The sequence below is a fragment of the Oryzias melastigma genome, linkage group LG10 (assembly GCF_002922805.2).
Source record: "Oryzias melastigma strain HK-1 linkage group LG10, ASM292280v2, whole genome shotgun sequence".
Taxonomy (NCBI): Eukaryota; Metazoa; Chordata; class Actinopteri; order Beloniformes; family Adrianichthyidae; genus Oryzias; species Oryzias melastigma.
Genome location: NC_050521.1, coordinates 10,686,269 through 10,703,325, shown reverse-complemented (window position 1 = coordinate 10,703,325; position 17,057 = coordinate 10,686,269). Strand labels below are relative to the sequence as shown.

The window sequence follows — 17,057 nt, the reverse complement described above, 5'->3', positions numbered from 1 at the left end:
GGCCAACTGCCAACGCAAATGTCTAATCATCCAATCACATGGCAGCAACTCGATGCATTTAGGCATGTAGATTGTCATGGTCGAGATGATCTGCAGTTCAACCAGAGCATCAGAATGTAGGAGAAAGAGGATTGAAGTGACTGAACATGATTGTTGGTACCAGACGGGCTGGTCTGAGTCTTTCAGGAACTGCTGATCTACTAGGATTTTCACCAACAACCATCTCTAGGATTTACAGAGAATGGAAATACTTTGTTGATGCCAGAGGTCAGAGGAGAATGGTCAGACTGGTTCCAGCTGATAAAATGACAACAGTGACTCATATATAAACACTGGTTAAAAGCGAGGTCTGCAGAACAACATCTCTGAACACACAACATATCCAACGTTGAGGCAGATGGACTACAGCAGCAGAAGAACACAACAGGCGCCCCTCCTGTCAGCTGAGAACAGGAAACTGAGGCTACAATTCCCAGATTCACCAAAACTGGACAATAGAAGATTGGAAAAACATTGTCTGGTCTGATGAGTCTCCAATCTGCTGCAACATTCAGATGGTTGGGTCAGAATTGGGCATCAACAACATGAAAGCTGGAATCCTCTCACACTGGTTACTTGAAAATGACAATGAGTTAATTAAATGACCTCTACAGTCTCCAGATCTCAACCCATTAGAACACCTTTGGGATGTGATGGAGCGGGAGATTGGCATCATAGATGCTCAGCTGACAGATCTGTAGCAACTATGTGATGCTCCATCTTCCATCCATCCACCCATCCATCTTCCTCCGCTTCATCCGGGACCGGGTCGCGGGGGCAGCAGTCTAAGCAAAGATGCCCAGACTTCCCTCTCCCCGGCCACTTCCTCCAGCTCCTCTGGGGGGACTCCGAGGCGTGATGCTATGATGTCAATATGGACCAAACTTTAAGGCAGGGGTGTCAAACTCAATCGCACAAGGGGCCAAAACACACCTTAGGGCACGGGCCGGACAGGATAAACATCTGTTAAACACTCTAAAACAAAATTTTTAAAACTTAAAAAAACATAACTTTTTGATAGTTATGAACAAGATCTGTAGGATTTCCTGCAATAATGCTAGTCTGAATGCTGTAAGCTGAATTTGGCTGTTGAAGATGCTGAAATTGATAGCTAAAAACGCTAAAGCTGGTGGCGGAAAATGCTGAAGCTGATAGTCAGCTAAAATATAATATATAAAATAATACCAAATTAGATTAAAAATTTTAAAAAAAAAACTATTTTAGCCAAAAAGTTAGCATGTACCTGAATAAATAGCTAAACTTCAAAATAACCTAAAAAATGAAGAAGCCTAAATTACCCAAACAGCTAGCGTGCAAGTATTAGCCTAACTCCAAAACAGCCTAAAAAAACTTAAAAAAAAACCAAACTAAATTACCCAAAACAGCTAAAATGTAGCTGAAATATTAGTCTGAAAAACTAGCAAAATGTCACTTTTTTTAAAACTTCTAAACTGTAACTTTTCAACATAATTATGAATGTTATCCCAGAATAAATCCACCTTAAAAATGTTCAATATTTTACTGTCCATAAAAATATGTTTTGTCAAAATTATTCAAGTTAGAAATAATCACAGGATAACATCAGGCCGTTAATAACAATAAATCAAAATTAGCCTGAGGGCCGGCTGGGTAACTTCTCAGAACTTGCTCCGGTACTTTAAAGAAAACAGTGAGTGACAGAGATTGCTACAACAAGTTAAACTTGTCAGGTTTATTAAAAAAAAAAAATTACTACACAACATCCTCATAAAAATACAAATCTCAGCAAGGCTCCAATCCAGTCGTTCAGACCTCTTCATGGTTCATAAAAAATAAATAGAACAATAACGAAATACCTTTTATGGTAATACCAATCATTAAGGTACAGTAATGCTCAAGTGTTCACACATCATACACAGTAAATAAGATCCATTTCTTCTGAGTCAGTGTTGGAAATTAATGAGAGCCAAAGGACAATGCATGAAGGGAAAGAAAATATTTATCTTTCTCAATCAATTCGTGAGTTATTTCCTGTCGCTTGAACAGCTCAACTAGCCAAATAAGTTCAACAAAATAAAATGTCTATTTTAAGAATCCTTCTTTTGAAGGCACAGAAGTAAAAATAAAACCTTCCATTATCCTTTAGCAAAGGTCCACTGCGATTGCCATAAATGCATGACAAAACATTCTGCAGTGGACAACTTATTTCCTCCAGAATTCTTCATTCGTTTCTTAAGGCCTGGCCTGGTGGAGGACTCATTATAGTAGTGCTTTAAACTCCACCCCCCTAACCCTGTAAAATGACTTAGTTCAGCATGACTGAGGTGAATGGTTACTAAATGTGTGCTTATTTCTGTCTTCAGAGAGACATGTAAACACTCTGTGCTCTTGTTTATTCAAGGATAAGCACAGATTTGGTTCAAGGCTACATCCCAGAGAGCTGTCGGTCTCCAAATCTTCAAAGTTGTGGCTCAGTGATTAATATACAGTTTTCCAAACTCCAGCCACATTTCCTTCCCGCTCTTTATTTAGCTGCTATCTTCGTTTTCTTGAGCATCCATCTTGAAGGCTTCATCCACGTTTTCCAGGGAGTCGGCCCTCTGTATTGAAAGCTCAGCAGGGTTCATTTTGGGCAGGGTGCTCTGTTCTGGGTGGAGCCAGGGCTTCTGGTTGGGTCTGTTCTGCCGCTTCCATTCTGGATACTTCTGTCCTGCCTTATGCACACTCTTCAAGACCTGAAAATGAAGAGATTATTATCTTTGAGGATTATACCACACCTTCACTCTCAGTCAATAAATCTAAAAAAATCTGCTTGGTAACATTTTTTTTTATGTCTAATACAAAGACCCAGAAGTCAGTATCAAAATTGTTACAGAATCTGGTTTGGGTCCGTTTGGAGCTGCATTTGAGTTGATTTCAAACATTTTCCTAAACGATCCCATTCTTAAAGTCAGTCAATGAACAATGCTGACAAAAAGCACAAACTTTGGTTTAAATAGATTGAATCAATGCATGAAATGTAACCTGATAAACCAGTTCCACCAGGAAAACCGGCGTCGGCTCTAACTGAGATTCTCCTCTGTCAGCAGCTTCAGTTTAACATTTCCGTGGAAACTATTGTCCTTGAGCGTGAAACCGCGCTCCTTTGTGTGCTCACACCTATGGTGTGTGCTCTAAATTCTACAGGTGGACACACACCCAGCCTGTGGAACCGCACAACCGCATTTTTGCAGGACACGTACCCGAGGAGCGAGGACCTGAGACGCTTTGTTGACCACCCACTTTGGAAGGGAGCCTGAGGACAGAACACACTGTGAGAAACATGGCCTAAATATTACAAAGAAGAGCATGCTTTGGAAATGCTCTGACCTTTGGGGTCAGCTTGTGAGAGGTAGATAAAGGTGCAGCTGTTTGGCCCAGTGTTCTTGATGTAGTAGCCAGTCAAAATGGACACAGCTCTGACCAGGTTACTGTGAGTGGGGTGTTTCTGTTAGAAAACCACAAAACATTAAAATCATATTTGTGAAACAGCCATAGAAGGAACATTTAAAGGCATAACACACATATTTAATCCAGTCACCAAAGCAGATGTGTAATATAGACGTCTGTAGGGGGTGACTCACCGGATGTTTGACTGAGAAGTTTATGATAATGTACTCGTCATCTTTAACCTGCCAGGAACGCAGAGTCACAACATCCCTGTTTTTTAACGGCTTTGGACAGTTCCCTGTAGAAGAAGAGAACATTTTAGCATTAGATTTTCACAGGAACAAATATGACCTAGCTAAGGAGATTTATAAGCATTTAAATCAGGAAGCAAACTGAGTTAAATCCATATACGTGTCTAAGAAGAAAGAGCAATATAGCTATAAAATCTGTGTCCTTTTACAGCCCCCACAAGAGTGAGCTGTCAGATGAGGATGCTTACATGAATAATAGCCCACATCAGCATTATCAGAGAGCCTGGCAATGTCGAAACTCTCCAACATGTTGGGATCCCACGTCTTCCTGTACTCGCCGTCGTGGATGACATCATACATGGTCGCAGCAGACACGTCTTTGATTGTCATTTTACACTGAAACACACAAACATTGGCTTAACCAAAACACATTCAAACACACACCAACTTCTACCGAACCAAACTCTTACAAAAAAAAAAAATCAAACACAAACTTCTGCACCCAACTAAAGCACGCCCCAAACACACAAAAAGTCTACCTAACCAAAGCACACACCAGCTTTTACCATAAAAATCCAAAACACAAACTTCAGCTTAAGCAAAACACACACACACTAACCAAACACAATTTTTCCCCCAAAAAATAAATAAATCCAAACACAAACTTTTATACTTATAAAAAACACATCCAGTGACACACACAAACTTCTAACCAAAACACATCCTGTAATACACACAAACTTCTAACCAAAACACACACAAACACACACCTACAAAAACTTCTAACCAAAACACTTCCTATATCACACACAAACTTCTAACCAAAACACACACAAACAGACACCCAAATGTCTACCTAAACAAAACACATCACAATAAAACAAACACCAACTTAAAAAAAAAAAATCTAACAAACTTCTGCTCAACTAAAGCACACTCACGCACAACCGACTACACAACCCCCGTGTACTTACCCTGATTTTGTGTACTTTTGGAGCGGTATTTGGAGGTGGAATTTCGATCCAGACCTGCATGTCATTTTTGTTGTATTTGCTCAGCCAGTTCTCGGTTGATAAACACTGTCTTCTGAAGTCAGCAAAGACCTCTTCGTCGGGTAAAATACTCGCTCGGGTCATGTTCGGACTCCGTTTCCGCCTGCGTTGGTCGTCGTAGGTGGGGGATCGTGCGCGCCGGCTGCCTCAAGGCTTGTGCGGCGCTGCGGCTCCGCTCACTCGGATATATACGCGCCGATCACCGATCAGGTCGAGCAGGATTCTCTGGCCAAATTCCTGAGCCATCCCTTCAGGCCAACACCTTTCTCTCTGCTTTCATGACACTTCCTAAGCCCAGGTGAGTACGGAGGGCGGGGCGAGAGTTGCTCCGCCCCCACCAGAGACACCAGACGGAGGTATCGTGAGCGGTCATAAAGCACACCTGTTTGGAGTGGGAACTGAACGAAAGGTTGCTGCTAGAACTGGAATGATCCGGATTGTTAAGTAAACACTTAGATTGGATTTGGTAATGCGGAAGTTAGTCAATAAACTATGATTAGTGACAGTCAGATCATTACATCTGGATTAAAAAACATGAATGAACAGGGAGATATTCATATCTAAAGGTGATGCAACTTTTGTCTTTTTAAAAGGTCAAGAATCTAAACAATATGAACAAAATGTCAAAGGTCATTCCTGACAACCATATCTACTCTACCTGTTGACAGCAGCTGGTTTCAATGGGTCGACTTTACCCTCTGCAGCCCAAAGGGGCAACAAATGCTCCCTGGAATGAGTGGACATTAAAAAATGATAAGACTAGATCTTATGCATGGTCTCATTAAAATATATTTAACATTTTTTTTTTTTAAATTCCAATCATCAAAGTCTCATTTTGCTGGTTCCAACATGCATAAAAGCTGCATTGCCACAGTTTCTGGATGTCAAACTGTATAAGACCAAATAGAAATTTTATGTGCATGTAAATTCTAAATTTTAACCCTATACAATGGTTTAATAGAAATAAAATCTCTAAGCTCTAATAAAATGCAATTTTGTGATGTTTAGGAACATCTATAAATCAGAATATTTCATTTGAAAGAGTTAATATAGACAAAGTAAAAGAATATATATTTCTAGGTATCAACATTGATGATGGTATTGTAAATCCCATTTAAATACTATCAAACAAAAATGAAACAGCTGCTATTTACACAAAGTTTTAGACAGTTCCAGATAACAAAGCATTGTATTTATTGTATAATTCCTCGATATGCATTAAAGCAGATATGTATGTTTAGATACATTCCTTTTTAACATTTTCTAATTGTTTTTCTTTTTTCTGAATATGTAAAAAGGGCAGAGAATACGTTTTCTTCTTTTTTTTCCCCTGGTATAAGATCTTAAGATGTTGTCGTTTCATGGAAATTGTTAATAAAAATGAAAAGCATGTCTGGACTCTTATCCAGTCAAACAAGCCTTATTCCAAGAGTTAAAAAACTATCAATTTTATAAGGGTGATTGTGGTTTGAAAAATTAGATTTTCAAGACAAACTAACACGTGCACTCTTCTCTACAAAAATCTATTTGACATCCTTTTAAGATTCCCGTTTATCGACTAGGAGGCGTGTTCCTAATTAGACGGAGAAGGCGTGCCTGTCGGTGCTCTAGTTTTACATGATCCAGACATTCATGTCGCCACACCTCTCAATTGTACTATTACATACCAGTGATTCATTAACTAACAAATAGTTTCAGTGTACTTTGGGGACGTGCGTCACTTAGTGAGCGTCGTCACACGCCCACGCAATATGTTACTGCAAAAAAATCATTGTCCCCCACATAAAACCAAAAACATACCAAATGTACTTTTGGTGAAATATCTTTATTTTACTTGATGTGATAGGCCTACACTTGTGTTTCATTATCTCTCCTTTTTATACATAAGATAATAATAGTACATTATTCACACAAACGTTCCTAAACACGAGTGGACATATTTCCAATAGACAGACACCATTCAGAATAGGACAAAGCTGAGTATTTAGTCTGTGACAATTAAAGAGCTGCTAATGATAAAATGTTATGCAGTTCAAACTTTAAATCCTCTTTTTAAAAAGCCATAAAAAATAAAATAGAAACAGAAGTATAAGCAGGTGATTGGTGGGTTCTTGTTGTTCTGGTTAGTTGGTTGACCTGTGTGTCTGTAAAGATAATGCAGCTGTAAACGAAGCCCACTACACAGGAGAAAACAGACGTGTGGAGCCGCAGCAGACACGCACCAATAAATTAAAAAAATAAAATAACCATGCATGTCGGCCTTTGTACTTTTGGTCAAGCTAACAATGTCGGTCCAATTTACAAAATAAATAAATGCATGAAACAGGCAACAGCAACACAGGAAAAATACTCCGACTAACATCTCTGCACTGTTTTTTTAATATATATTTAACAGCAAGGTTGTTAGTAAGCATTAGCTGAATCTGAGGACATCTACCTACCAGCTCTAATAAACAACTAGTGAAGCCACGAACCAGTCAGCAGGCTTCTTTGATATCTTACAATATTGTGGCTTGATTTAGTGCACAACATGGTGAACAAACAAGCAAGGCATCGGTGTTCTTATCCATAGAAATCCTGCATGGTGAGCATGCTCTATGTTTTTAAGGTGGAGTAATCAACACAACAAACCAACAATGAAGATGGGGGTTAAGTCATACTGCCTTCAAAGTGAAACACCAGGGGTTTCTGAGCTTTTGTTCATCGAGGCGATCAAATAACTGATCACTCCTTCTCAGATGCATGCATACAACTGATTTACCAAAACTACAAATACTTGCTGTAGTTTATTGGTAGTTACTGATTTTTTAATGACATTTGGGGAGGATTTCTCAATGAAATCAATGGACATCAATTCCCTTGTTAATCATCCTTTTGCAGCACGGTTTAAAAGCAATTTGACGTTTTGTTTGTTGAGTTCGGCTTTATGTTTATGATTTTTAATGTACAATGAGTTTGTTTGGCTCCAGATTGGCAACATGATGGTTTCAAAGCGATGAACTCGACGGTGAAATTCTGTCTGTATTTCCTCAAAATGAGATAGGGAAATAAGCAGTTTTAAGATCGTTGCAAGCTAATTATTCTTTGGAAAAAAAACAAAACGACAAAATAAAATTGCGAAGAATTAAAATCTTAGTCATGTACATAATCCCAAGCAGTTTAACTCTACAACAACAAGAGTAACAGCACTAAGATCAGAACTGTGCAATAACTCAAGAGCGGTTAGCTATGTCGGTCTGCAATCCTATATAAAGTCATGCAACTGGATGAAAACCTGAACATCTTGGTCTAAAACTTACTCTTTACCTTAAATGTTTATGTCTGAAATACCCCCCTCCCCAAGATAATCAGGCTCAGTACAGTAATGCACATCCACACAGTTACTTTGAAAAGTCACTGAGTTGAGAAGAGGGGGAAAGAAAAAGAGTGTTCCTCCATCAGGGTGGGTGAAGAGAGTGGCCACAAAGAGAAAAGCTGTTGGTGGGAGGGAGACAGGCTGGTCGCGACCAAAGTGTACTAGCATGAGCAGCTGCTCTCCGTAACAGTCATCTCTGGCTGCTTCTCCAGTTTGATGTCGATCACTGAGGCAACGGGTTAAGCAACAGTCACAGAATTGCGAGATTTCCCTTCAGTGTTTTCAGTACGACTATCTGATGCAGTCATCTGACAGTGTGCTGTCCTCATTTCCTGAAAAGATAAACTCTGCTTTCAAACAAGAGGAACCTTTTTTTTTTTTTTGCTGTTTTAACTTGCAACTGTGAAAGGAAGTATAAGTGTCGACGCCGCAGAATCTGAGGTATATAAAATACAGCCATTTGATTTTTATTCAAAGTTGCTGCAACTGATCAGACCTGCATTTTAAAATATTTTCCCCTTAGGATATAGATAGGAACAAGCTTTAAATGTACTTCTTTCATCAAAAAGTTCTTTATGATCTACCTGCATGCTGGAACTAATTAAATGAATTTAAAGCTGAAATGTGTGAAAGTTAATTTTCTATTGATGATAACTCAATGAACATGACAAGGATACTGTCCTCTTTGCTTTTCTCCGGAGCGCTGTCCATCCCTGGCAAAGCAGCAGCAACGCGTCGGAACAGCTGGGAGACAAAAGGGGAGGGTTACAACCTAGAAAACTGAGCAGCAACCAAAAACAGCAACGACCCTTTGTTTTTAAAATAATAAAAAGTCAAGAGCAATGAATAGTTGGCCACGTTTGTTATGAGTTCCCTGCAGTAAGAGGATCTATAATCCCAGGAGGCGGGCTTTAACAGCCAATCAAACTTAATAATAAAGCCTGTCATTGATGAAACAAAGGGACATAAACTTTTATACAAGTCTGCTCAGAAAACATCCAAGAACACATCAGAAACTAAATAAAGCACCATGGTGAGTCAAAAAAAAGAGTCAACCATGTTTGCTCATGTTTACCAAAAATAGCTGTAATTACACATCCAAGTCTAAAGAGCTCCTTCTCTTTTGAGGCACTTAATGGGGGTTTTAACACAAACCAATCAAGTAAACAAGTAAATAATGTCAAACAGCTGCAAAGCAACAGGATCAACATGCTACTATGATGACCCAAAGCAGCGTGAAATGACCCTACAACAGCTGTTTTACAACACAAGTTTCATATCAGCATACACAAATCAAGATTTGCATGGATGAAGGAAGCATCCCAATTCACTTTCAACACCTAAAAGGATGTCAACATAATGTGGAGTAAACAACTTCCCTGATCAAGTATAGTCAGCAGTACAGAATCATGATCTAAAGGCCAGAAGTAAAAGCCAAAAAAAGATTCAAATTATTACAAGTCTTCCTTATTCCTTATTATAAAATAAACAGCAGAACCCCCCCTACACACCAATTACTTTCTTGCAACCACGGGAGTCAAAGAAAGAGACCAGCAAACACAGCTGAATGAAAAGTTATTATGCCCTTTAAGTATGGCAACATGTATAGTTTCAATATCAGAAGATCTTTAAGACTAACGTACAATAAACAATACATACTTTCAAAGACATCACGTGTGCTTGAAGATTTTGAGTTAAATTTAAACAAAGACAACACATCTTGTTCGATACTAAATACAGTGCGGAAATGAAGTATGTCAGTCACTGATTCTGGAAGTTAGAGAATCCAGAAAATCCTGTTTGATTTTTAAGGAATTTATTTGCATGATGGTACCAAGAATGAGTATTTGATCAAAGAAATAAGTTCACATTAATACTTTGTGAAGTAATCCTGGTTAACAATGACAGACATCCTTGTTGGTCTATTCCAGGTTTGCTGTCTAGCTGCTATTTTGGTCCATTCATCCATTCAGATCTTCTGTAGAGCTGTGATGTTTGGGGCTGTTACCAGGCAACGCAGACTTTTAACTCCCTTCACGGATTCTCTGTTGGACTGAGGTCCAGAGACTGGCCAAACCACTCCAGATCATTGGAATGCCTTTTACATAACACTCCTTTGTTGCCGGGGTGATGTGTTTGGATCATTGTCGTACTGGAAGATCCGGCCACAAGATTCTCACTGATGGATGGAGGTTTTTGCCTGAAATCTCACCATACATGTACCCATTCATCTATTCTTAAATACAGATCAGTCGTCCTTTACCGTCCACCCCCACACACAGAGAGTATGGTGTTTTGGGGAACTCAGCCTTCTTCCCATGCCAAAAACGGTAAGCGGTTTTAATAGCAAAGCGTTTTATTTTGGTCTAATGTGACCATGTCGCATTCGCCAAATACTCCTATGATTTAATCCAAACTGTTTCTGGAAAACTATAGACCAGCCTGGACATGTACTAGCTTGAACGGAGGGACCTCTGGAGCTCTGTGTGATTTGAATCCATGATGTGTGTCAAAACAGTATTTTAGTTACATTGGTCCCAGCTCTCTTCAAGTCATTAATCAGTTCTCCATGTAGTTCTGGGCTGTTTCCTCACTATTCTTGAGATCATTTGTTCCAAACCAGTTAAGAGGTGGAGGGAAGATTGTCATTTCTTTTCTATTAATTTCTCCAACGGTTGATCCCATTAAGCTGCTTGCTAATGGAAGATTTCTCATCTGAGAAAGACTGGCATGAGCCAATCTTGTCCCCGATGTGTTGACAGCTCTTTGGTCATGGTGGAAAGGTTGGACTCTAAATATCTAAGGGTGTGGACAGGTGTCTTTTATACAGGTAAACAATTTCCATTAATGCAATAGAGAATACAAGATTCTTAAGATAGTAACAGGTCTGTGAGGGACAGAATTCTTGTTTGTTTGCAGAATCTAAATTTTCTGCAATATTACACAAACACATTCGTTACAAATCAAACAATGATTTCCTAGATTTTTTCTCTATCCAGTCTCTTAAAGTTGAAGTATATCTATGATGAACATAACAGACTTCCCTCATAAGTTAAAGTGGAACTACTTGTAGAATCGGTGGCTGACAAATACTTTTTTACACACCGTTCAGTGAAGAAATGGTTTCATCAAACACTCACAGTCAGGAATTATGATAGACACAATTTTAGGGTCATTTGTCTAAATTTTTGATAAACAGAAAATCACACCTGTCAGCTATGACTTATTTCTTAAGAATACATACAGATACTTCTTTACATAACTAAGAACCAAGAAAATCTGTCACTGAGCTGTTGGACCGATCTCAGTTTCATTCCTTGTCATGTCAGCTGTTCAGCTACTCTAGATGACTAAGCAACAGTTAGCTACCTAAACCAAGGTAAACACCGACTGACCAAAGTCTGAAGATGAAAAAAATAAAACACCATTGGGTAAATTACAGAAAATTTTCTAGAAACTTAGATAATTCTTCTACAAACTGAGCATTTGAATACAGGAAAAATGTAAATGACAGCTCAGCTGAAAACGGAAGGACTTATTGAAACGCTTCCATTACTTGTCACATATGAAGCAAAACTTTACAAGTCTATACATTTTTTTTTGATAAAAACATACTGTATAACTAAGTTTTACATCAATCAAACAAATATTATGAGAAGGTTAATGTTAAACAACAGGCTATTGCAGGAGCAATGCTAAGCTAAGCATCTACAAAACTACCTGCAAATTTTATGAAACCAAACAATTAGTTGGAAATTTAAAATAATGCTTTTAAACCCATTTTTTGAAGTATTTAGAATATAAGACTGAGACGACGAATCATTTACCATGTTTCTAAGATCTAAAAGGAATGTGTAATGAAGACAAAAAAAAATGTGCTTTATAAAATAAAAACAACAAGGAATTTGTAACAAAAATTAAGAGAGGCCTATAGTTTAACCACTTCAAAGACCAAAACTGAATTCTGAAAGTGTCTCTACAGTGAACAAGTTTTGGTGTGGCTGGTTTAATCAACTGTTTAGCAAACAGACTGCACGTGTTTTGGGGTAAACAGTTCCCCAACTATTCATACCTCATGTAGTGTATTAATGCAAAATAACTTTAGAACAAAAATTGCACCTTGCAAATTAAAACAATCTCCAATACAATCCTTAGAAAGTTACCACAGTTTAACAAGTCATCAACATGAACAGTTCAAGTCAAACTTTACCAACTAGCAAAGTCTATGGAGGTGAAACTACAACTATCAGAGGTCATTCAGATCCAAGTTTAAAACAACAAATTAAAGATGAGTTATGAAAAGTGAGGAGAAAGAATAGTACATGAAAAGTAGATGAAATAAAGAGAAAACTTTGAAGGAATTAGAGCCTCTACCTTTAAGAAAACAGAATTGCTACCTGTTTGACATTGTAGCCAGTCTTTGCGCTGGTTTCAATGAACATGACATTCAGTTCCTTAGCTCTCTGCTCGCCCTCCTCCGTGGTGATCTGTCTGCTCAGGTCAAAGCAGAAGGGGGAGAAGGACGAAGAGACAGATATGGAAAGAAATTTGTAGAAAACAAGCCAAAAGGGGAAGGGGAGAGAGAAACAAACAGAGCTCAACACAGAGTATTGCTTGAAAAGTGAAAAAAGAGGTTAGTTTATAACTTAAACAGAAAGGAGACGAAGGGAGAAAAGCTGTTGTGCTTAGTAAAGATGAGGGACCAAGAAACGGACCTAACAGATCACTCATTCACCGAGGTGTCATAATGCACTGAGTGAAAAAATGACATCCAAAAGCTCTCAGGTAGGCTCATTCATTTACAGACTTCTGAGACCCGATCAGAAACTGCATAATAAGTTAGGATTACACGTTTGTCGCTGCACACCAACCTGTTTGACGTTATAACCAGCCTTGGCGCTGGTTTCTATGTACATCACATTGAGTTCACGAGCTTTCCTCTCTGCCGCTTCAACAGAAACTTGCCTGCCATGTTGCCAGGAAGGGGAGTGGAGGGGGAAGTGGACAGGTTGGCATGCAGTTTTGAGGGGAAACACATACAACAACAAAAACAAATGAATAATAATAAATTAATTCAGAATGACAAGAAATAAAAATCACCAAGTAAATAAACAAAAAAGGGAAACGGATAAACAGAAACCTCTTCAACTAGTAAGAAAATAAATGCATTTAATGTACAATAAAAAGACTGGAACATAAAGGATGAAGAAGGTGAAAATTGGGCAAGATGTACTGAGGGTAAAAACAATGGGATTCCAGGCTTTGGCAGAGTTCATACACGGCAAAATATTCACTACCGATTTTCTCATTTGCAGAAAAATGATATGACGGTCTAACTGTAAGCACAAAATTTAAAAGAATCCCTGCTGTAATCATCTACATCATCGTACAACCTTGTACCTTTTATCTGCCAAGTCTGTTTTGTTCCCGACAAGCATGATAATGACATCACTTCCTCTCTCTGTCCTGACATCATCAATCCATTTTGAAGTTTGCTGAAAGGAGTTGAGATCTGTAAAAAAAAAATAATATTGCAAACATTGAATATAAATATCACTCTTTGCAGCACTTAAAAAAAGCATGAGCTACAATTAAAAGCATGCTTATAAAAAAAACAAAGCATCCTACATAAACCCCAAACTAGGTTAGTAAAGAGGAGATTCAGAATATAAGCTTGAAAGAAATAATGAATTTAGGTTTAGATTAGGATAGTTAGAAGCAGGAATTAAGAAATAACTAGTTTATAACAACTACATTTGGGTGACAGCCTCAACTCACTGGTTATGTCATAAACAACCACAGCAATGGTAGAGTCACGGATGTAGCTTGGAATTAAGCTACGAAAACGTTCCTGTCCAGCAGTGTCCCAAAGCTGGAGTCGAACCTGAGGGTTGGAGCGAAGAAGAGCAGAAAGACAAAAAAAAAAGGGGAACACATGAAAGGAGGCAAAAGGAAAAACTTGAAAGTGGAGACCAAGGCAGAAAGGTTTCAGAAACCAAGCAAAGATGGAAATGGATTTCTTGGTGAAAAAATAAGAAAGAATTACATGCACACAGCAGAGGTGGGGAGTTTCATGCACACAAGAGGTGGAAAAAACCCTATCTGAATTAAATTCAGGCGGTCATAAAGAATCTCAGTGTATAAAGTAAAATCTCCTCTCCCAGCATTTTCTAAAGCGCAGGCAGATTTAGATGATGCTGGAAAACACTTTTCCAGCATCATCTGATGCAGTCATGCCGTCTATTAGGGTTTTTATAGATGTAAATGTAAGCATTTATGCAGGTAAATGCTTTGATTTGTGTCCTTCCACATGTTAAACCAGGACATGGAGTTGAGACAAGGCTATGATACCTACTGGCTATGTCATAAACCACCACAGCGGCGGCAGAGTCACGGATGTAGCTTGGGATGAGGCTGCGGAAACGCTCTTGTCCGGCTGTATCCCAAAGCTGTAGCCGGATCTTTGGCCGGCCGTGATACAAATGTTGGAATGGGGGTGGGTTTGGGTGAGATGAAAGGAAAACAAATTAAAAAAAAAAAAGGATGGGAGCTAAAAACATGAATAAGTCCTTATTCAAATAAAAAAGGCAAAACCTAGGTCAATGTAAAAAAACACAATGTGAAATGGTGAGAGGGAAGTGAATGGTGCCCATTTCATAGAAAGCACATTCATGCACTTTTAAAGTGACAATGGATTGATGACAGCACCAGGAAGAGGACTTACCGTGCGATCTTCTAGGTACATGGTTTTTGACAAGAAGTCAATACCAATTGTTGCCTGTAATACAGAAGTTTGCAATGAAATAACAGTCATCCACATAATGCTCTAAAAGGCATGGGACAACATGTACCACTGAACATTTTTAAAAATAATCACTTAGTAAAGAATAAAATATGAATGTTTTGAAAATTATGAAATAGCATAATTAATTTTGCATGTAATTTAGCAATGAAATTACACAAATTAGAGATTATTCATTTATGTTCACTTCCAAACACCTGGATCCAGAAAGATTCAACAATATAATACCAGAAGATGCAGTTATTTACCAGGCTACTAAAAGTTAGTTTTTCTATGAAAATCAACTCAGGGGACAGATTATGTCATTCCTAACTTAACCTTTAATGTAATTTCACACCAGAGACAATAAAGCAAATCTGAATCTTTATTTAACCGTACAACCAAATGAGAACCAATCCCCTTCACAATGATGCAGGGATTTGAACATGATTAAATTGGATTTGGGAGTCTCAGCTCATGATTCAAAGTACTGCTGGGGTAAAAACATCAACAAAAACATGGTAACTTCAATAAATCCTAAATGTATATGATCACCAAATGTATCATATCCTACTGTGCAAGGGGTAAAGAAAATAACAAGAAATGCCAATGCATCAACAGATGATGCGGAAAGCTTTTGTTGACATTTGGAAAGAAACACTCAGATTTGACATAATGTTTTACCTGATAAGTGTTGTCGAAACTGTCGTACATGAACCTGGTAATCAGAGAGGTCTTCCCCACTGTTCAGACAAACAAACATTTGTTAAAAAAAAATATGACAATTAAAGAATGATTTTCTGATTTGTTGAAGTACTAAGCTACCCAACTTCTGATGTACTATTTGAATAAATAAGTGCATGGACTGTCACTATCCATGAGAGTCATCACTAAAGCACAGTAGACTAAAGAAGAACGCACACGCTGAGCTGGCAGTCAGGGCGGAGCCACATAATTTGGAAATTTAAAATGGTCCCTTATCTAGACATTTTGTCCTGACGCAACAGTTAAATAGTCAAACCATTAAAATATAATATAATGTATGTGTAATGAAATGTATAAAGCAGTTATATCTAAAAGCTCCGGTAATAATGTCTAAAAAAATGCAGAGCTGACTGAATCCCTGGCCGACGTGGCTCTGAAAGATGCTGCTAGCTATTAAGTTGCTACATGCTAACACAACTAACTAACGACTTAACAATCGAAAGCAAGGATTAACAAATATATAATTCATTTGAAGTCTAGAAAATGCACGCCAGTGAGAGCCAATGTTCACGTTAAGCCTGAATTGTGTTTCTTGCTCGTGAAGAACCAGCTCAGCTAGCTTCAGCTATGCTAGTGGATGCTGCGGATGCAGATACTAGAATCTAAAGCGACAACGTTATTTGATTCAAATTAACAGCAAGTCATATTAAAGATTCACTTTAGCGTAAATTCCACGGCAATATAGTTTATGGTGTTTTATTTACATGTATTTTTGTGAAACAGTGGAAAGTATTTGGCTAGCTTAGCAAGTTACCGCTAGCTAATGGCAGCTCCCTTATGACATCATCGTTACTGCAAAACAAGTAGGCAGATAGTTAGGTCCTTAAACCAAGTTATTCCTAGACCAATTTTAACCAAAATAATAATTCTACCTCATCATTTATGTCACAGCCTGAACCGTAAACCTTCCTACCAGAGCTATCACGGTTAGCTCACCAATTAGCTAGTCCGGACCCTTCCCTCAACATTTCCTTCAGACACCGGGACAACATAACATTTCTTTGAAGAGCATCATCAACATCTTACCACTCTGTTCACCCAGAAAGACGAGTTTAAACTTCCGTAGAGGGTTGCCAAACTCTCCGCCGCCGGTCGTAGTTGTCATTTTGTCAAAATAAAAAAGATACAGCTAAACTAGCTGACCTGGCTAACGATGTGATGTCTAGACTGTAGAGAGCCAAACGGAGGAGCTATCTCTAGCATTAACTAGCGCTTTTGTTATCTTGGGGAGAATGTGATGACACAGCGCCACCAAAGAGCAAGCTGACGAACTGCAAAGACCACCACCTTGAGAAAATGCTTTTATTTTCTAAAACGGGTTGGCTTCCTTCCTGTCTCTTGGAGAGCAGAAAAAGTATGCACGTGTTATTTGAGCACGTGCATGTAAATTAAACGACGTCATAGTT

At 38.4% G+C, this 17,057-nt stretch overlaps 2 protein-coding genes across 5 annotated transcripts; both read right to left on the bottom strand.

Annotated features, from left to right (window-relative positions):
- Positions 1–1,721: 1,721 nt before the first annotated feature.
- Positions 1,722–5,098, bottom strand: stard14 (START domain containing 14). Its single transcript, XM_024265509.2, has 6 exons — positions 4,673–5,098; positions 3,947–4,094; positions 3,642–3,745; positions 3,388–3,505; positions 3,261–3,313; positions 1,722–2,753 (listed from the first exon to the last, which is right to left on the bottom strand). The coding sequence occupies exons 1-6, from the start codon at positions 4,832–4,834 to the stop codon at positions 2,547–2,549; spliced, it is 792 nt and encodes a 263-aa protein (XP_024121277.1). The 5' UTR covers positions 4,835–5,098; the 3' UTR covers positions 1,722–2,546.
- Positions 5,099–6,556: 1,458 nt separating this feature from the next.
- rab41 (RAB41, member RAS oncogene family) lies at positions 6,557–16,967 on the bottom strand. Of its 4 annotated transcripts, XR_002918560.2 has the most exons (9): positions 16,678–16,967; positions 15,571–15,629; positions 14,830–14,883; positions 13,884–13,989; positions 13,506–13,617; positions 12,977–13,070; positions 12,503–12,596; positions 8,783–8,849; positions 8,262–8,331 (listed from the first exon to the last, which is right to left on the bottom strand). XR_002918560.2 is itself a non-coding variant. In XM_024265523.2 (8 exons), exons 1-8 carry the CDS (start codon positions 16,754–16,756, stop codon positions 8,267–8,269), a joined length of 636 nt encoding a protein of 211 aa, XP_024121291.1. In that variant the 5' UTR covers positions 16,757–16,967; the 3' UTR covers positions 6,557–8,266. The 4 variants fall into 4 exon arrangements, 3 of the variants coding, with proteins under 3 accessions (XP_024121291.1, XP_024121288.1, XP_024121289.1); XM_024265523.2 differs by lacking the exons at positions 12,503–12,596; positions 13,884–13,989 and adding an exon at positions 14,461–14,566 and having other exon boundaries at positions 6,557–8,331; XM_024265520.1 differs by lacking the exon at positions 12,977–13,070 and having other exon boundaries at positions 6,557–8,331; positions 16,678–16,963.
- Positions 16,968–17,057: the final 90 nt, after the last annotated feature.

Bases quoted from the DNA above. Each gene is read 5' to 3' on its own strand.
- stard14 (XM_024265509.2), bottom strand. From the start codon at position 4,834: ATGACCCGAGCGAGTATTTTACCCGACGAAGAGGTCTTTGCTGACTTC. The intron at 4,095-4,672 runs GTAAGTACACGG...TGTGTGTTTCAG, and splicing joins CAAAAGTACACAAAATCAGG to TGTAAAATGACAATCAAAGA. The intron at 3,314-3,387 runs GTCAGAGCATTT...TTCTGTCCTCAG, and splicing joins CTCACAAGCTGACCCCAAAG to GCTCCCTTCCAAAGTGGGTG.
- rab41 (XM_024265523.2), bottom strand. From the start codon at position 16,756: ATGACAACTACGACCGGCGGCGGAGAGTTTGGCAACCCTCTACGGAAG. The intron at 15,630-16,677 runs GTAAGATGTTGA...TTGTCTGAACAG, and splicing joins CTTTCTGGGTGAACAGAGTG to TGGGGAAGACCTCTCTGATT. The intron at 8,850-12,976 runs GTTGGTGTGCAG...TTTGTCTCCCAG, and splicing joins CTGGTTATAACGTCAAACAG to CTGTTCCGACGCGTTGCTGC.